The sequence below is a fragment of the Bos indicus genome, chromosome 9 (genome assembly GCF_029378745.1).
Source record: "Bos indicus isolate NIAB-ARS_2022 breed Sahiwal x Tharparkar chromosome 9, NIAB-ARS_B.indTharparkar_mat_pri_1.0, whole genome shotgun sequence".
NCBI lineage: Eukaryota > Metazoa > Chordata > Mammalia > Artiodactyla > Bovidae > Bos > Bos indicus.
In genome coordinates, this window is record NC_091768.1 from 95,551,811 (window position 1) to 95,570,826 (window position 19,016).

The 19,016-nt window shown below is 45.3% G+C and overlaps 1 protein-coding gene across 2 annotated transcripts in view; it reads left to right on the forward strand.

Moving 5' to 3' along the window:
• Positions 1–19,016, forward strand: part of SYTL3 (synaptotagmin like 3) — a 100,126-nt gene that overhangs the window by 17,637 nt on the left and 63,473 nt on the right. For both annotated transcript variants that reach the window (XM_070796455.1, XM_019967649.2), the window contains exon 3: positions 2,207–2,425. In XM_070796455.1, coding sequence (XP_070652556.1) covers positions 2,207–2,425 — 219 coding nt within the window. The remainder of the gene's footprint in view (positions 1–2,206; positions 2,426–19,016) is intronic.

The window sequence follows — 19,016 nt, forward strand, 5'->3', positions numbered from 1 at the left end:
TTTCCCCACTTAAAACAATGCCTTTGTGTGATAAGTTATTTGTCTGTCTGCCTGTCCAGTTGTCTGCTTTGCAGGAATCGTTCAAGGGAAACCTTCAGACTTCCCATACACCCTTTCAAGGGAAAGACTTCTGGCTAAGGGTTTTCCTAAATTATTTTTGGTGGTAATTGAAGGCCTAAAGAAAGCAGCTTAGAAACAGCAGATCTGCTGGCGCCCATTCCGAGCCTTCTCTTTGCTTACTTTTGCTTGCCAGCCAGCTCTGAGGAAATGGGGAGCATGAAGTCTGAACCTGCCCAGCCTGCTCCCAGACTCCTTTGTCAACAGAGAACAGCTTCTCTGTCTCTGAAGGGCACGGGCTGTTTGCCATTAATTTAACACTTAACAGAGCAGGCCTGGGCTATCAGCACGTGTCTCTTGTTAGCTGTCAAGATGCATCTTTAATATAATGATGCTTTGTTTATTGATGTTTATGAAAAATGTGAGGTCTAGAAAATAAGTAAATGGGATAGCCTTTTGATCTCATTGCGTTTTTAATGGCAGAATTCTTTTTCAGAGTCTGCCAAGAAAAACAAACATATAAAACAAGTCTTCGGACCACCCAGTGTTTGAGGAAGGAGAGGAAATTTCTGGGTGAACTGGAAGTAACAATGTTCCTTTTCTACCCTCCTTTGTAATCCCAAAGCTGTCCAAGTGTACTTACACTTTCTTCCGCTTTAAAAAAAAAAAATAGTTTTCTTTGGTGATGGAAGATCTTTCAATGATTTAGAAGCATCGTTTTGAATGTCAACAAAGTAACGTGGATATTTTGTTCCAAGGGTACCGAGAGTTGGCTGTAAGCTTGTTTCTCGGGATTAGCTTCTTTATCCTAAAAGTGACAGAGAGTCCATAAAAGAGTATTCTGGCTAATGGTATGTTTTATGGTTCAATGTAATATCCCTTTGCACTAAGAGGGGTCTTCCCTGGTGACCCAGATGGTAAAGAATCCGCCTGCAATGCAGGAGGCCTGGGTTCCATCGCTGGGACAGGAGGATCCCCTGGAGGAGGGCATGACAATCCACTCCAGTATTCTTGTCTGGAGAATCCCATGGACAAAGGAGCCTGGCGGGCTACAGTCCATGGGTCAAAAAGAGTCAAACATGACTGAGCTACTGACACATTTGCACTAGGGCTATCTTCTTGGGAGGGACAGGAACTGAAAGTAACCGACCACCCATAAAAAATAGTAGCAAAACTATAACATCAGTTAAATAACTTTGTTGGGGCACTTATAACAACAGCAGGCGTGTATGCTGTATCAGTTCAGTTCAGATCAGGCGTGTATGCTGTATCAGTTCAGTTCAGATCAGTCGCTCAGTCGTGTCCGACTCTTTGCAACCCCATGAATCGCAGCATGCCAGGCCTCCCTGTCCATCACCAACTCCCGGAGATCACTCAGACTAATATCCATCAAGTCGGTGATGCCATCCAGCCATCTCATCCTCTGTCGTCCCCTTCTCCTCCTGCCCCCAATCCCTCCCAGCATCAGAGTCTTTTCCAATGAGTCAGCTCTTCACATGAGGTGGCCAAAGTACTGGAGTTTCAGCTTCAGCATCAGTCCTTCCAAAGAAATCCCAGGGCTGATCTCCTTCAGAATGGACTGGTTGGATCTCCTTGCAGTCCAAGGGACTCTCAAGAGTCTTCTCCGACACCACAGTTCAAAAGCATCAATTCTTCGGCACTCAGCCTTCTTCACAGTCCAACTCTCACATCCATACATGACCACAGGGAAAACCATAGCCTTGACTATGCTGTATACTTACACATCATTCCCTGTCTTGAATGTTAGAATTGGTGCCGTTTTCCTGCATATCCCTCTTCTTTCACTGTTTTCTTTACCATTATAATGCCGCTTGGACACAAAGGGATGAACCTAGAACAAAATCAGCAGCTGACTCCTCCGTGCCAGGCAGAGTGTTTATGCTTTGCCATTTCATCCTTACAGCCACCCTGGGAGGTAAGGCTTTCACAGCTGAGAAAACCTCTGAGCCTCTGCTCCGGAAGACGGCAGGAGATCCTGGTTCGCACAGCTGTGTTAGAACCCGGGGGTGCTGGATGGCAAAGCCCCTTCTGTGTCTCCATACTGTTGAGGCCCTTGCCACATAGGGGTTTGGCTGGCTTCTGTCCTTCCACTCAGTTGGTTCTTACCACTTAACTCTCTGTACCACAGGAATCTGAAGACGCGCTTGCAGCATCTCAGGTGGAAAGGCGCGAAGAGCGTGAGCCAGGAGTACAAAGAGAAGTCCTGTGCCCGCTGCCAGCAGACCCTGGGGCTCCTGCTGAACCGGGGGGCCGTGTGTCAGGGCTGCAGCCACCGCGTGTGCAGCGAGTGCCGGGTGTTCCTGAGGAGGACCCGCGCCTGGAAGTGCACCGTGTGCTTCGAGGACAGGTGAGGATGGGCGGGGCCGGCCAGGATGGGCGGGGCCGGATAAGATGGGCGGGGTGGTGGGGCAAGGATGGCTGGAAAGCCTCGAAGATGGTCCAGGACAACAACCGATAAAGACAGCTGTCATTCTTCACACTTAATAGGAAAATGTTCAGAGAATGCTTAATATGGAGCTGCCTTTCTAGACATGGAAATTATTGTAACTCAAAAACACATTTTGCTATATGAAAAAAAAGTTTTGTTTTTAATTTACAAAAGTTTGTAATGGCTGCTGCTGCTGCTACTAAGTCACTTCAGTCATGTCTGATTCTGGGCGACCCCATAGACAGCAGCCCACCAGGCTCCTCCATCCCCGGGATTCTCCAGGCAAGAACACTGGAGTGTAATGGCTAAGAATCAGCTAACCTAGGAGTTAAGATTCCCTTCAATTTCTTAACTAGTTAGTTTTGTTAGTTTTCTTAGAGCTTAATTTATCTCTTTGAGGAAAAGTGGAGCGAATTGTAATATAAGGAATATTAGAGTATCCCATGGAGCTTTATTAAGGCCTTTTTGAAGGAAGAAAGTTGACCTGTATTGATGCTCCACTAAAGAATCGGTTATGGTTTCAATTAGTGATAAACTGAATCTACATTTATTCTAATCTTTTGATGTTGTGAGCTTTTAAAATATTTTAAACACGGAATTGGTATTTTTGAAATACCCTTCTTGGAAATGATAAAGAACATGTATGGCTTGATCTCATACTGTTCGAAGCAAGAATGGGCTGGTCATCAATTCCTGGAAAACCCAGGGAGTTGTTGTGGGGGAGTGTGCACAAGGACATCACAGAACTCCTGAGGAGCAGAAATGTTTGTGTGGTGTGAATCTAGGAGAATAATCTGAGACTGAGATTTGAAAAGAACTTCTAAATGTTGCTTAGGTGCGTGCACGCGTGGGCAGACTGTGAGGTGATTACACGGTGAGGGCACACTGGTGGGGCTTTTCTTGCCCCCTAAAGTGGGAGGATTGTGTTTATAAGCATCCTGGCATTAATCTCCTTAAACTTCCCCTTGCTTTGTGAGCCTTAATGTACTTCAGTCTACCGAGGTCCAGCCCCAGTGGAGTCAGGGGTTTAGAAGGGGAGATGGCTTCGGCGATCAGGATATGATAGAATTAAAGATATAAAGAGTGGTTAAATAAGGATAGCTAAGTGAGAAAATTCAGTGGAGCAAAGAGGCTGAATAACTTGGTTTACGTGGAAAGCTAATAAAATTCCAAAATAAGGAATTTGCGTCACCTACGTAGGCCGCAGGCGTCCTCCTGTTCTCCCGAAGGAGAGGAGACACTAAGGCCTCCCCAGTCAGATCTTAGAAGCCCAGGCAAAATTAGTAGGCTTCACGAGCCTCCACGCTCAAGATGGGAATTCAGCCAGAAGGTGAGAGAAAGAACAACATGGGGAGACCACATTTCGGTGAACAAGGCCCACATTTTATTTTCCAAAGTAGTTTTTATACCTTAAGTTGTGCATAGAGGATAATGGGGGAAGGGGTAGAGTCAGCAGTAAGTCTTCCTGCAAACTTATCATATGCAAAAGTTTAGGTGAATTACATCATCTTCTGGCCAAGAGGCCTGTTAACATTTTATGATCCTGTCTTCAGAAAACTTATTTTTCTCTAAAGGTGATTATTCTAAAGTCAGGTGCCACCCTCCAAAAGCATTAGATAAAAGTTGCCATCCTATAGGGCAAAGATGTGGTGGGCTATAACAAGAAAAGAATTAACTCAAGGGTCCAAGGTTACAAACATTAAAGCTACTACTTACATTCCTATACACCAATTATATTAATCAATACACTGCCAGGGACACAGTAGGTAAGGGATATGGAAACTTAGCAGCAAACATTGGCCCAACAAGTGAAAAACCCTTCACCAATACAATTTCTAATCAATCGTTTAACTGCTCAAAGGAATCTGTATTTAGACAGTTTAGAACATCTCATGCCTCTCACAGTTGGGAGGCTCTGAACAATCACATGTGGCCGGAAGAACCTATTCAGGCAGGCTAGAGGACTTCCAAAGGAGTTTGTAGGTTGCAACACTCTTGTCATGCCCAGGAACTTTATTAACTGGAGCTGTAAGTTAACTCTTTTTCAGAGAGAGGTGGTGGGGGACAGCCCCCCGTAAAGTCAGAGGTGTAGGTGAGAGCACAAAGCAGTAAAGTAGGCAGACTCTGGTTTTGGGGGTAGATGCTTGAGAATTTCCAGGGGGACTCCTGAGGCTCGATCCCACCTTTGCGTATGCCAAGCCTCCTTCCTCATGACCTTTGCCATGGGCGGAGTTCCTCACGCTGGCTCCTGGCATCAATCACTCATTCAAAGGCAGATCGTTCAACCAGATTGCCTTGCTCCTAAGCACCCCTCTCTGAAACAGCATGTCACGTCACATCCACGTGGCCAGAGTCACCTCCAAACATATCAGGTTTCCTCAGTCTGTCAAAGCCAGCACCCTTCAGGCTTTTCTTAGCATGAGAGGGAAAGAGAAAGAATTCCTGTGAGCCAGCCCTGGCTGCACTTGTGCTCAAGCAGGTCCTGGGCTCTTGAGAGAGGAGGGAAGGTCCTAAGACCCTCTTCAGCGAACCATATGTACTGGGTTGATAAACACTGATGATAAACACTGCGTCACAAGGTAGTAAATTCTTCAGCACTTCTTTTAGTGGTTAAAGTGAGTAAAGCGAAGTCGCTCAGTCATGTCTGACTCTTTGCAACCCCATGGACTGTAGCTTACCAGGCTCCTCTGTCCATGGGATTTTCCAGGCAAGAGTACCGGAGTGGGTTCCCATTTCCTTCTCCAGAGGATCTTCCAGACCCAGGGATTGAGCCCAGGTCTCCCGCATTGTAGGCAGACACTTTATCATCTGAGCCACCAGGGGAGTCTCAAAGTGAAAGTGAAAGTCGCTCAGTCGTGTCCAACTCTTTGCGACCCCATGGACCATACAGTCCATGGAATTCTCCAGGCCAGGATACTGGAGTGGGTAGCCTTTCCCTTCTCCAGGAAACCTTTCCAATGCAGGGGTCGAACCCAGGTCTCCCGCACTGCAGGCAGATTCTTTACCCGCTGAGCCACAAGGGAAGCCCCTTTAGTGGTTAACTGGAAACTAAAAATCAAAACAGGAGGACAGGGTCTGAGGCAACCTCTCAGGAAGGGGGCCGTGTTGAAATCTCCGCCCTGGAGAGCACTGTGCCCTGGGGCATTGTAACTGAACCCCTCTAAGCTCTTGAAGTGTGATTTCTAAAACCCCAGCTTCCTGGTGTCGAAATAAGGATGTTTTTCAAAATACTAGAGATAATTGCATTGCTCTGAGAGAACTGATGCAGGAAATTGTAGGGCAAGAGAGCTAAGTAATTTATAACAACCCCCCCCCCCACCACCACCTTCTCTTTGCTTCCTTTCTTTGAAGCTTTCTACCCTCTCTAGTTTTGTCCACTCTGGGCTGCCGTCCAGTCTAGGGGGTCAAACCAAAGAAAAGGCTTGGTGAAGTGTGAGAGTCTTTGACAGTCTTAACTGGGACCTGGACAGGTTTTCGACCCCAATCGTTTTCTTCTCCCTGCTTCTTCTTCAGCCTAAGACCCATCCCTCAAGAAGTGAATTTGTTGTGGGAACAGGAGGAAAACATAGGTTTTAAAATCAAGCAAAAGTAAAGTCTAGGGTAGCAGTTTTGAAGAAAGCAAAACCAGTGTTCAGACTGCTGCAGTCAGTGCAGAGGGCCTGTGAGCAGCGCTGGCCCTGGGCTTGGGCTGAGGGTCCAGGAAACAGATGAGGATTCTGCCTGCTGGGCAGGTTTTCTGCTCAGGACCCGTAGGGGCTCAGGGGAGGGGGTGGGGGACTAAGCTGGCTCAAGGTGACTTCCCAGAGCACCCTGTGGGAGCATTTCTGGAAGATGGTCAGGCTTAGAGAGGGAAATGAACACAGTCAGGGACAAGGAATAACATGGGGATGAGTGCTGACTCAAACTACTGGAGTTTCAGCTTCAACATCAGTCCTTCCAATGAATATTTAGGATTGATTTCCTTTAGAATTGACTCTCCTTGCAGTCCAAGGGACTCTCAAGAGTCTTCTCCAACACCACAGTTCAAAAGCATCAATTCTCCGGCGCTCAGGTTTCTTTATAGTCCAACTCTCACATCCATGGCTCCTTAGTTGCTTCAGACGTGTCTGACTCTTTGCTGCCCATGAACTGAAGCCCACCAGGCTTCTCCATCCATGGGATTCTCCAGGCAAGAATACTGAAGTGGGTTGCCATTTCCTTCTCCACACATCCATACATGACTACTGGAAAAACCATAGCTTTGACTTAACGGACCTTTGTTGGCACAGTAATATCTCTGCTTTATAATATGCTGTCTAGTTTGGAGATAGCTTTTCTTCCAAGGAGCAAGTGTCTTTTAATTTCATGGCTGCAGTCACCATCTGTAGTGATTTTGGAGCCCAAAAATACAGTCTCTCACTGTTTCCATTGTTTACCCATCTATTTGCCATGAAGTGATGGGACCAGATGCCATGATCTTAGTTTTCTGAATATTGAGTTTTAAGTCAACTTTTTCACTCTCCTCTTTCACTTTCATCAAGAGTCTCTTTAGTTCCTCTTTGCTTTCTGCCATAAGGGTGGTGTCATCTGCATATCTGAGGTTATTGATATTTCTTCTGGCAATCTTAATTCCAGCTTGTGCTTCATCCAGCCCAGCATTTTGCATGATGTACTCTGCATGGAACTTAAATAAGCAGGGTGACAATATACAGCCTTGACGTACTCCTTTCCCAATTTGGAACCAGTCTTTTGTTCCATGTTTGGTTCTAACTGTTGCTTCTTGACCTGCATACAGATTTCTCAGGAGGCAGGTCAGGTGGTCTAGGATTCCTATCTCTTCTAAGAATTTTCCACAGCTTGTTGTGATCCACACAGTCAAAGGCTTTGGTGTAGTCAGTAAAGCAGAAGTAGATGTTTTTCTGGAACTCTCTTGCTTTCCTGATGATCCAAAGGATGTTGGCAATTTGATCTCTGGTTCCTCTGCCTTTCTAAATCCAACTCAAACATCTGGAAGTTCACAGTTCACGTGAACTGTTGAAACCTGGCTTGGAGAATTTTGAGCATTACTTTACTAGTGTGTTAGATGAGTGCAATTGTGCGGTAGTTTGAGCATTCTTTGGCATTGCCTTTCTTTGGGATTGGAATGAAAACTGACCTTTTCCAGTCCTGTGATCACTGCTGAGTTTTCCCAATTTGCTGGCATATTGAGTGCAGCACTTTCACAGCATCATCTTTAGGATCTGAAATAGCTCAACTGGAATTCCATCGCCTCCACTAGCTTTGTTCGCAGTGATGCTTCCTAAGGCCCACTTGACTTCACATTCCAGGATGTCTGGCTCTAGGTCAGTGATCACACCATCGTGGTTATCTGGGTTGTGAAGATCTATTCTGTATAGTTCTTCTGTGTATTCTTGCCACCTTTTCTGAATATCTTCTGCTTCTGTTAGGTCCGTACCATTTCTGTCCTTTATTGTGCCCATCTTTGCATGAAAAGTTCCCTTGATATCTCTAATTTTCTTGAAGACATCTCTAGTCTTTTCCATTCTATTGTTTTCCTCTATTTCTTTGCACTGATCACTGAGGAAGGCTTTCTTATCTCTCCTTGCTATTCTTTGGAACTCTACACTCATGTGGGTATATCTTTCCTTTTCTCTTTTGCCTTTAGCTTCTCTTCTTGTCTCAGCTATTTGTAAGGCCTCCTCAGATAGCCATTTTGCCTTTTTGCATTTCTTTTTCTTGCATTTGCTTTTTATCCATTGGCCAAATGAGGGTACGAGTGACTTAATAGTCTTTGAAGCCTTCTGTTACCAAAGATACAGTGAAAAAGTGGAAATTTGTGGCATACTTTTTGGAAAGTTTATCTTGTCCTTACTAAAGGGAATATTTACACAATAGTTTGAGTGTCATCCCTTTTGTTGAAGTTGATTTCTCCTATGGTCAGTCATGGCAGGTCTTGCTTCAAGAAACCTTTTTGTGATGAGTAAGCTTCCTGTATCCTTAAGTTCAGACTTGAAGTTGTCACTCACTCAGTTCCGCTGAACCTTTTCACCCTACAGGAAGGTCAGTGTCAGGAGGCCATTTTTCCAGGCTGACACTCAAGGTGCTGGTGAAGTGCTGCCTTGGTTCGAGCTCTGGGCTGAAATGTAGCTGAGAGTTATGGGCACTGGAGGTGGAGGGCTACCAGACAGTCTCGTAGGCCCTTTCCAGTCGTGTGTTCATAGGAATTTCCACAATAACAGATGCACATCCATAGATCAGCCCAAGAGTGCATTCCAGTGCCAAACAGACGTCATGGGTAGATTTTTTGATTTCGGATGATTCTACTCCTGCACTGTTTCATGAATGCAGATATCTCCGAGATCCTGATTTCCCAATTTGGAGTTTCTTTATTTTGATTCATTTTCAGTCAACTGAAGTGTCTCTTCAAAGATTTTTCATCTCAGAAGAGCATGTGGGTGGTGTGTTTTAAGCCATTGCCTATCTGAAGATGCCTTCGATAGCCTTTCCTCATGAGTAAGGACTTCCCTGGGTTTTATTCATTTTTTAAACTATTTTGTTTTGGGGTGTAGCTGATTAACAGACATTGTGGTGGCAGTTTCAGATGAAGAACCAGACATTCATATCTATCCGCTCTCCACCAGGCTCCCCTCCCATCCAGGCTGCCAGACACCTTTGAGCAGAGCTCCATGAGCACATGGAAAGTTCCATAGCACACAGCACATGGAGCTTTGAGCAGAGTTCCACGTGCTATGAGCAGGTCATTGTCGGCTATCATTTTCAACACAGCAGTAGGACTTCACTGGGTTTTAAAATCTCAGGTCCCAACTTTCCATCTTTAAGTTCATTTAATGTGTTATCATTGTCCTTTGGAATCTACTGTAACAGACACACTGGAGACTAGCTTTATTTTTCTTTATTGATCATCTGGATTTTAGGTAGTAGAAGCATATTGGGTTTTTCCAAATCCTTGTAATTGAAAGCAGTTTCTAATATCTTCCTGGGTCTGAGTCTCTCCACACTGATTTTCATGGATTAAGAAGAATTCCCTGGAGCTGGCTGTACCCTGGATGTGCTTGTTGTTTTTTTAATTATTTTTAATTGTGGAGAAATACACATAAAATTTACCATTATAGCTAAGGCTACGTGTACAGTTTAATGGCATTTGAAAGTGTGGGTAATCATTAGTCAAACCCACTTCATCAGCCTTCACTCATCAAGGTCATCCAGGAGACTTACATACCCACTGTTATCTTTTTAAAAATGTTTATTTATTTTTGCTGCTCTGGGTCTTGGTTGCTGCACATGGACTTTCTCTAGCGGTGGTGAGCAGGGGTCCACTCCTCATTGTGGTGCATGGGCTTCTCAATGTGGTGGCTTCTGTCGTTGTGCACAGGCTCTCGGGTACATGGGCTGCAGGGGCTGTGGCACAGGGGCTTAGTTTCTCTGTGGCATGTGGGATCATCCCAGGCCAGGGATCAAATCCTGTGTTCCCCGCATTGGCAGATGGATTCTTAGCCCCTGTGCCACCAGGGAAGGCCCTCGATTATTTCTTAAATTTCAATTAATTATGGCTGTGCTGCGTCTTCCTTGTTGCGTGTTGGCTTTCTCTGGTTGCAACACCCCCTCCATTCTTGTCCTAAACAGTGAGATGTTCGCCAAGTGAGTTGTTTTCCAGGAACTGGGAGTCAGCGGCCTCTCAGTTCAGTTCAGTTCAGTCACTCAGTCGTGTCCGACTCTTTGCGACCCCATGAATTGCAGCACTCCAGGCCTCCCTGTCCATCACCAACTCCCGGAGTTCACTGAGACTCATGTCCATCGAGTCAGTGATGCCATCCAGCCATCTCATCCTCTGTCGTCCCCTTCTCCTCCTGCCCCCAATCCCTCCCAGCATCAGAGTCTTTTCCAATGAGTCAACTCTTCACATGAGGTGGCCAAAGTACTGGAGTTTCAGCTTTAGCATCATTCCTTCCAAAGAAAACCCAGGGCTGATCTCTTCAGAATGGACTGGTTAGATTCCTTGCAGTCCAAGGGACTTTAGTTTGAGCTTAATTGGCTAAGATTGGATAGGCCCACCGACCCGCCAACTGCGCGTGCGTAAGGGTCCTCTCCGTGACCTTTTGAGGTCAGAGGGCAAAAACTCCACCGCCCCCCCCCCCCCCCCGCTGAAGATCGTGGTGAGTGCCTCCATCTTCCCAAGAGCAGAGGCCTGGAGCCTAGTTACGCCTGCACACAATGGCCATGGCCCACCTTTTAACAATCACCCTTCCCCACGCTCTGCACACCCAGACCCCCTGCCGCTTTAGTCTTCATCCCATCAGTACTTTGAAGCCTTGCCGTCCGGGAGGTGGATCTGAGGCCTGCTCCCTCTCTCTGCACTTGGTTGCCTTGCGAATAAACCCTTGCTTTGCTGCAGACTTCAGCGTCTCAGCTTACTGCACGTCAGGCAAACCAACCTGGTAATACCTGCGTGTTGTGGTACAACCATCAGCACCGCCTACTTCCAGGCTTTTTCATCTTGCACAACTGAAACTCTGTTCCATCCAGCAGCTCCCTGTTCTTCCCTCCCTCCCCTGCCCCTCTGCCCGCATCCATCCTTCTGTCTCTCTGACTCCCGTGGGCCCCTCACACAGGTGGAATCACACAGTGTCTGTCTGTCTGTGTCTGGCTCATTTCACTAAGCACACGCTTTTCGAGGTTCACCCGTGATGCAGCATGCTGCAGAGTTCCTCCCTTCTTAAGGCTGCCCTCATGTTCTTGAGTGTGTATGCATCACCTTTTGTCTGTTCATCTGCTTATGAGTGCTTGGGTTGCTTCTGCCCTTTGGCTGTGGTGATTAGTGGATGTGCAAACATCTCTTTGAGACCCTGCTTTCAATTCTTTCAGGTGTATTCCAGAAGTGGGGCTGCTGAGTCACGTGGTAATTCTGTGTTTAATTTTTTGAGACCCACCATACAGTCTCCAACAGCTGAGCTGTTTCACGTTCCCACCAACAGTGCACAAAGTTTCCAGTTTCTTCACCTGTTGTCTTCTGGGTTTTTATTATTATTATTATTATTTTTAATGGTAGTTACTAATGGGTGTGTGGAGAAGGCAATGGCACCCCACTCCAGTACTCTTGCCTGAAAAATCCCATGGACAGAGGAGCCTGGTAGGCTGCAGTCCATCGGGTCGCTAAGAGTCGGACACGACTACGTGACTTCACTTTCACTTTGCACTTTCATGCATTGGAGAAGGAAATGGCAATGCACTCCAGTGTTCTTGCCTGGAGAAGCCCAGGGACTGGGGAGCCTGATGGGCTGCCATCTGTGGGGTCGCACAGAGTCAGACACGACTGAAGCGACTTAGCAGCAGCAGCAACAGCAGCACTAATGGGTGTGAGGTGGGGGTTTGCTTGTGTTTTGACTCAGTAACATTTTCTTCGGTCAGCTCTGACTATTCTTTAATGCTGCTTGGCCTGGCTTATTCGGGATAACCTAGCTTGGTCTTGCTCTCTCGCTTCCATTTATATTCCTTATCCCTCAGTGTTCACTGTCTTTTTCTTTTGTGTTCTGGGAAGGCATCCTTACTGAGTCAGCGTCATTGATTCAACTCTCCAGCTTCTCAATTCTGCTCTTTCCTGTTGGTAAAACAGCTTGCTCTGCGTTTGTATTGTTGTTTCCTAAATCTTCCTTGATTCTAGTGTGTTGTCTCTTGTTGGCTTTTCCTTAAGTCTTTCTGTTTCTTTTTCATAGAAAAGAAGGAAAGAGAGTGTTTGTCTCTCAGTTGTGTTCGACTCTTTGCAACCCACAGACTGTAGCCCACCAGGCTCCTCTGTCCATGGAAATCTCTAGGCAAGAATACTGGAGTGGGTTGCCATTTCCTTCTCCAGGGGATCATCCCAGTCCAGGGATCGAACCCAGATCTCCTGCATTGCAGGCAGATTCTTTACTGTCTGAGCCACCAGGGAAGCCCCCTTTTTCATAAGAGGTGGCAGGTCTTAATTAAATGCCTTTGAAGATGACTGCTTTCTGAAACTTCCCTTGGTTCCCGCAGTGATGCACCTTGAGTAGCCATTCCTGGCCTGCAGGGCTCTTTCTCCTGCCTGCGGCCTTTTGTCAGAGGTTCTGCGTTGTCTTCAGACCACCAGGTTGGGGTTTACCAACAGAGCCCTCGCTCCTTGTCTTTGTGGAGCGGTGGAGGAGCCAGTTCTTAGATCTGTAGGGAAGACAGGGTGCTACACAGTGTTTAACCTGGTTTCCAGGCTTTAAGGAGTGCAGCACTGTCCAGCTACAGTAGAATTATTTCATTGACTCATTTTCTGATGTAACAAACCAGGGACTGCAAACTCGTGGCCAACAGGCAGCAAAGTGCCCACAGGCTTTATTTTGTTGTCCTGCTCAGTGTCTAACATTTGCCCTTTTAATGCCTTAAAGTGGGCATGGTCCGCCAGCTCACCATAGCGCCTCGCCCGCCCTCTTGTCTCATCTCTCGCCTTCTCTCTTCATCTGGTTTCTGCTTGGTGCCTGACTCTGTGACCCCTGCCCCTACACATTCAGAAAGCGTGACAAACGTCAGCCCTCGGTGCCACCGGGGCTCCATCTCTGTTGGTCCCACCTTATCCCTTCAGTTCGCAGGACGCTGCCTGCAGGGGTGGGGATGTTCGTTATTCACCAGTCCACACATTCATTCACCGGCCCCACTGTGTCTCTAAGTTGTGCTTGGGGCTGTGGATACAGCGCTGAATTTAACACAGAGGGGACCTGCCTCCTCTCAGCGGCCAAGTAGAGTTATTCCTGTTTTGCAGGAAGCTATGGTAGCCACTTGATTAAAATCGTTCCTTTATCTTATCTTGATTCCGACTTCTCTCCTAGTTACCTAGGATTTAATCACAACGATCAGTCTTTTTTTTCCTGTAAGAACATTGAAATCAGATCAACTGAGCTGGTTGGTAGAAACAAACGAAAAAAAACCCTCATTATTTTGCTTTGTAACTAAAACTGCCTTAGATATAAGATTATTTGAAGTAAAAAAATTTTTTTTTCAACTGTATGCGTGCATAGGACCATTTAAGCTGGGAATTACCAAGTGATTGGACAAGCTAGTCCAAAGAAATTAAGTTGATGCTTGGTTTTACATTATTTGGCTTCTTTGTTTGGAGTTTTTGTAGCTTGTCTGTCTAATAAGCCACCAAGACTTTCTTGAAGCTTCCTTGCCATCAGGGTGCTGGTTAGAGAGCAGGTCTGCCTGGGAGGGGTGTGTCTTAAGGCATTGGAAGAATCCTGGAATGCAGACGAATTTCCTACCTCTTGTTTGCTGAACTGTGGAAATATGTTTAGCAATTTCTGGGAACACCGTGCTGACTTCTCTTGGAATATAAAGCATGGATGTGACAGCTTGCCGACCTGCAGGTGCGAGTAATTTGAATGCAAAGTAAAGATGCAGTCTAGCAGGCCTGTTTGGCTCACTGCTTGCTAATAGTGATAAGGTCAAACTATCTTTCCATTAGAGTCCTCCGTTCATCGCATTATTGAACATTTGCATGCTAGAATTTGCAAAGTGCTTTTCAACAGTTTTCTCTTTTGCTAATGAAATGACAGCATTAATGGAGTTCAAGGCTATGAAAATGGATGCTGGAACCTCCAGCAGTTTATTAAGAGCAGTATCACGTGCTTGGCATTTATAATTACAGTGATCCCCCTGCAGAGTGAGTGGAGAGTCAGACGCAGAACTCAGGTCTGACTCCAGACTTTTTATTCCCTCCACCACCTCTGGAGTTTGCTTTCTGAGATGTATTTATTAGGTGACTGAAAGAGTTTTAAGGAGGCAAGTTGTGATTCTACCAGAGAAATTTAAAACTGTTAATCTCTTGCTGGGCTCTGAAAATGTTCCAAGAAGTTTTCATAGCCACATTCTGATCGAGTCATTGGGGGAGAAATTCCTTTGGTTCCTGTGAGTCAGGCTACCCTGAGTTGGCCCTAATGAAGACAGAGATATAGCAAGATCTGCTCACCTCTGCCTTAGACAGTAAGACCCATAAATGGTCCTCCTTATAAAGCCTGGGATTTGTGTGGACAGGGAGCCATTATGAAAGCTCTTAGGGAATAATTGTTCACGAAACAGCTGATTCTGCAGAAAGTGTTTGTGGAGATAGGGCCGCAGTCTAGTTCTCAAAGGAAATAGCCTCGAACGCAACAGGTGCTTGTCACTGTTTGGTTTAGGACTGTGGTACTTCTATCCTTCCGTTCTTTAGTCACAGATAAGCCCAAGAGACCTGTGGGCTTGTGTCCAAATCTATCCCTGCCAAGGAAGCTTGTGCTTGAATTTCACAAGTAATCCACTGGGATTCTGTAAGAGGATTAGTTGATTGCATCAGATGCCTAGCACTAGAAGATACTAATATTTTACTTTATCTGCTTCTTGTATAGGTTCTGAAGCCAGGGCTAGAGGCAGACTTTTTAATAAAATGTTGTAAAATGTAATAAAATAAAAATGTTTATTCAGGCATTTTCACCATTTGCTCCTCTGTCCCCTCAGCTGTTCTTCCTTTTTCGTGATTGTGTATCTACAGGTGTGTTTACTCCTCAGTGACAGCTTGTGTCTGGCTGGCTCAGCTGCCTACAGAGTCACGGACTGAGTTGCTGCAGAAATCTTATCTCTGATCTCTTGTCTGGTCTGAGCCCTTGCCCCACCCACAGCACCTGTCTCATATATAAATGTTTCTGGTCACAGGTAACAGGCTGGAGAATTTGAGAGAGTTAGATGAGTTGGAAGGGTCATGACCCCCAGGAAAACAAATCAGGTTCAGTTCAGTCACTCAGTCGTGTCGGACTGTTTGCGACCCCATGAACCGCAGCATGCCAGGCCTCCCTGTCCATCACCAACTCCCGGAGTTTACTCAAACTCATGTCCATCGAGTCAGTGATGCCACCCAACTATCTCATCCTCTGTCATCCCCTTCTCCTCCTGCCCTCAATCTTTCCCAGCATCAGGGTCTTTTCAAATGAGTCAGCTCTTCACATCAGGTGGCCAAAGTATTGGGGTTTCAGCTTCAGCATCAGTCCTTCCAATGAATACCCAGAACTGAGCTCCTTTAGGATGGACTGGTTGGAGCTCCTTGCAGTCCAAGGGACTCTCAAGAGTCTTCTCCAACACCACAGTTCAAAAGCATCAATTCTTCAGCTCTCAGCTTTCTTTATAGTCCAACTCTCACAATAAGTCAGGAAGTGAAGTTTATTAATCAGAGCGAGGCCTCTTTGTTTCCATATTTGATTTTTCTCTCCTGCTGTCCTCATCCTAATGCTTAGATTTTGTCCTGCTTATAAGGATGGAGGAAGCATCCTCAGAAATAGAGCAATTGAATTCACCACCCCACTTATCCCGCAAAACTTTCCCTGTGTTTTGACCCTCTGCTTGTCTTAAGTACCAGAGGGGAAACTTGTGTGGGGTTGCTATGTTCTCCTTCACGTGTTTTGTGTCAGTTTAGTAGATTAGATACCTGAGTTTCTGATTTATGCATGAAAACACTTCCCCTTCTCTCCAGATGTGTCACAGTTGCACGTTTCACATGTTTTTGGCTCTGAATGATATTGACTGACTATCAAAATTCTGTTGCCAGAATTCATACATGCTCTGTGTATGTTTCTCAAAAGGCAGATCAGGTGGTCTGGTATTCCCATCTCTTTCAGAATTTTCCACAGTTTATTGTGATCCACACAGTCAAAGTCTTTGGCATAGTCAATAAAGCAGAAATAGATGTTTTTCTGGAACTCTCTTGCTTTTTCCATGATCCAGCGGATGTTGGCAATCTGATCTCTGGTTCCTCTGCCTTTTCTAAAACCAGCTTGAACAACAGGAAGTTCATGGTTCACATATTGCTGAAGCCTGGCTTGGAGAATTTTGAGCATTACTTTACTAGCGTGTGAGATGAGTGCAATTGTGCAGTACTTTGAGCATTCTTTGGCATTGCCTTTCTTTGGGATTGGAATGAAAACTGACCTTTTCCAGTCCTGTGATCACTGCTGAGTTTTCCAAATTTGCTGGCATATTGAGTGCAGCACTTTCACAGCATCATCTTTGAGGATTTGAAATAGCTCAACTGGAATTCCATCACCTCCACTAGCTTTGTTCATAGTGATTCTTTCTAAGGCCCACTTGACTTCACATTCCAGGGTGTCTGGCTCTAGGTCAGTGATCACACCATTGTGATTATCTGTGTCATGAAGATCTTTTTTGTACAGTTCTTCTGTGTATTCTTGCCACCTTTTCTTAATATCTTCTGCTTCTGTTGGGTCCATACCATTTCTGTCCCTTATTGAGCCCATCTTTGCATGAAATGTTCCCTTGGTATCTCTAATTTTCTTGAAGAGATCTCTAGTCTTTCCCATTCTGTTGTTTTCCTCTATTTCTTTGCATTGATTGCTGAAGAAGGCTTTCTTATCTCTTCTTGCTATTCTTTGGAACTCTGCATTCAGATGCTTATATCTTTCCTTTTCTCCTTTGCTTTTTGCTTCTCTTCTTTTCACAGCTATTTGTAAGGCCTCCCCAGACAGCCATTTTGCTTTTTTGCATTTCTTTTCCAAGGGGGTGATCTGCCTCTTGAGAAATTTGTATGCAGGTCAGGAAGCAACAGTTAGAACTGAACATGGAACAACAGACTGGTTCCAAATAGGAAAAGGAGTACATCAAGGCTGTATACTGTCACCCTGCTTATTTAACTTCTATGCAGAGTACATCATGAGAAACGCTGGACTGGAAGCAGCACAAGCTGGAATGAAGATTGCCGGGAGAAATATCAATAACCTCAGATATGCAGATGACACCACCCTTATGGCAGAAAGTGAAGAGGAACTCAAAAGCCTCTTGATGAAAGTGAAAGTGGAGAGTGAAAAAGTTGGCTTAAAGCTCAACATTCAGAAAACGAAGATCATGGCATCTGGTCCCATCACTTCATGGGAAATAGATGGGGAAACAGTGGAAACAGTGTCAGACTTTATTTTTTGGGGCTCCAAAATCACTGCAGATGGTGACTGCAGTCATGAAATTAAAAGACGCTTCCTCCTTGGAAGGAAAGTTATGACCAACCTAGATAGCATATTCAAAAGCAGAGACATTACTTTGCCAACAAAGGTTCGTCTAGTCAAGGCTATGGTTTTTCCTGTGGTCATGTATGGATGTGAGAGTTGGACTGTGAAAAAGCTGAGCACCGAAGAATTGATGCTTTTGAAGTGTGGTGTTGGAGAAGACTCTTGAGAGTCCCTTGGACTGCAAGGAGATCCAACCAGTCCATTCTGAAGGAGATCAGCCCTGGGATTTCTTTGGAAGGAATGATGCTAAAGCTGAAACTCCAGTACTATGGCCACCTCATGCGAAGAGTTGACTCATTGGAAAAGACTCTGATGCTGGGAGGGATTGGGGGCAGGAGGAGAAGGGGACGACAGAGGATGAGATGGCTGGATGGCATCACCGACTCAGTGGACGTGAGTCTGAGTGAACTCCAGGAGTTGGTGATGGACAGAGAGGCCTGGCGTGCTGTGATTCATGGGGTTGCGAAGAGTCGGACACGACTGAGCGACTGAACTGAACTGATACTTTATAGAAGAGAATTTGACATAAGTTGAAGTTTTAATGTTTCTGAAACTTGCATAACCTAGGAATTGATCCTTCTTTTTATAGCAGATGATTTTAATAGTGTCAATAATTTATCGTGTCTGTGTGTTTAACTTCTTATATCCTGAAAGGCTTTGACAGTTCTGCCTTTCTGAGGCTCTATGAAGTTGAGGGTGGTTTCTTCAGAAGTTTGGAAACTTGGAAGCTATTAAGAGCTAACACGCTCTGGGAGCTAACATGCTTTGGGACTTCAGTTTCGAGCAGTGGCCATACAAAGTCCCCGCACTGCTCTGCCTATAAGTAGGACAGGAGGGGATATAGGGACATAGACATGCCCAGGGAGCCGCTGTCAGACTTGCCGCCCAGCGAGAGGTCACTTTCGCTGTCTCTCAAGTGGTCCCGGGATCTCCAGTGAAGCCCACTGATCCATGTCCCAGACTTCTGGTCCTCCCAGGAACCTTCTCAGCTGAATTCGCTCTGCTGGCTCTTGGTAAATGTTGTGGTTAACTCAGACTAACCTCACCATAACCCAAGGATGATCTCGCTTAGCTGAACAGACAACATTGAATTTCTCTGATTATCTTTCACGCCATTGTTCCCCACCATAAATGTGATAAACTGGTCGTTTTGATGGCAATTTTGTTTCTCCCTGTGTATTTATTGGGTATGGGTTAAACACATATGTTAATATGTATATATTACATGGTAATGTGTACAGGGATAAAACGTACCCAAGTAGAAACTCCAGCTTTGTTGCTCATTTCAAGATTATCTTTCTATTTATTTTTACTTATTTTTATTGAAGCATAGTTGATTTATAATGTATTTGTTTCAGATGTATAGTAAAATGATTCAGTTTGATATGTAATATTCCTTTTCAGAATAGGAATATAATATTCCTTTTGTAGCTTTGCTGCTTTCCAGTCAACTCCCTTAACCTCTATGG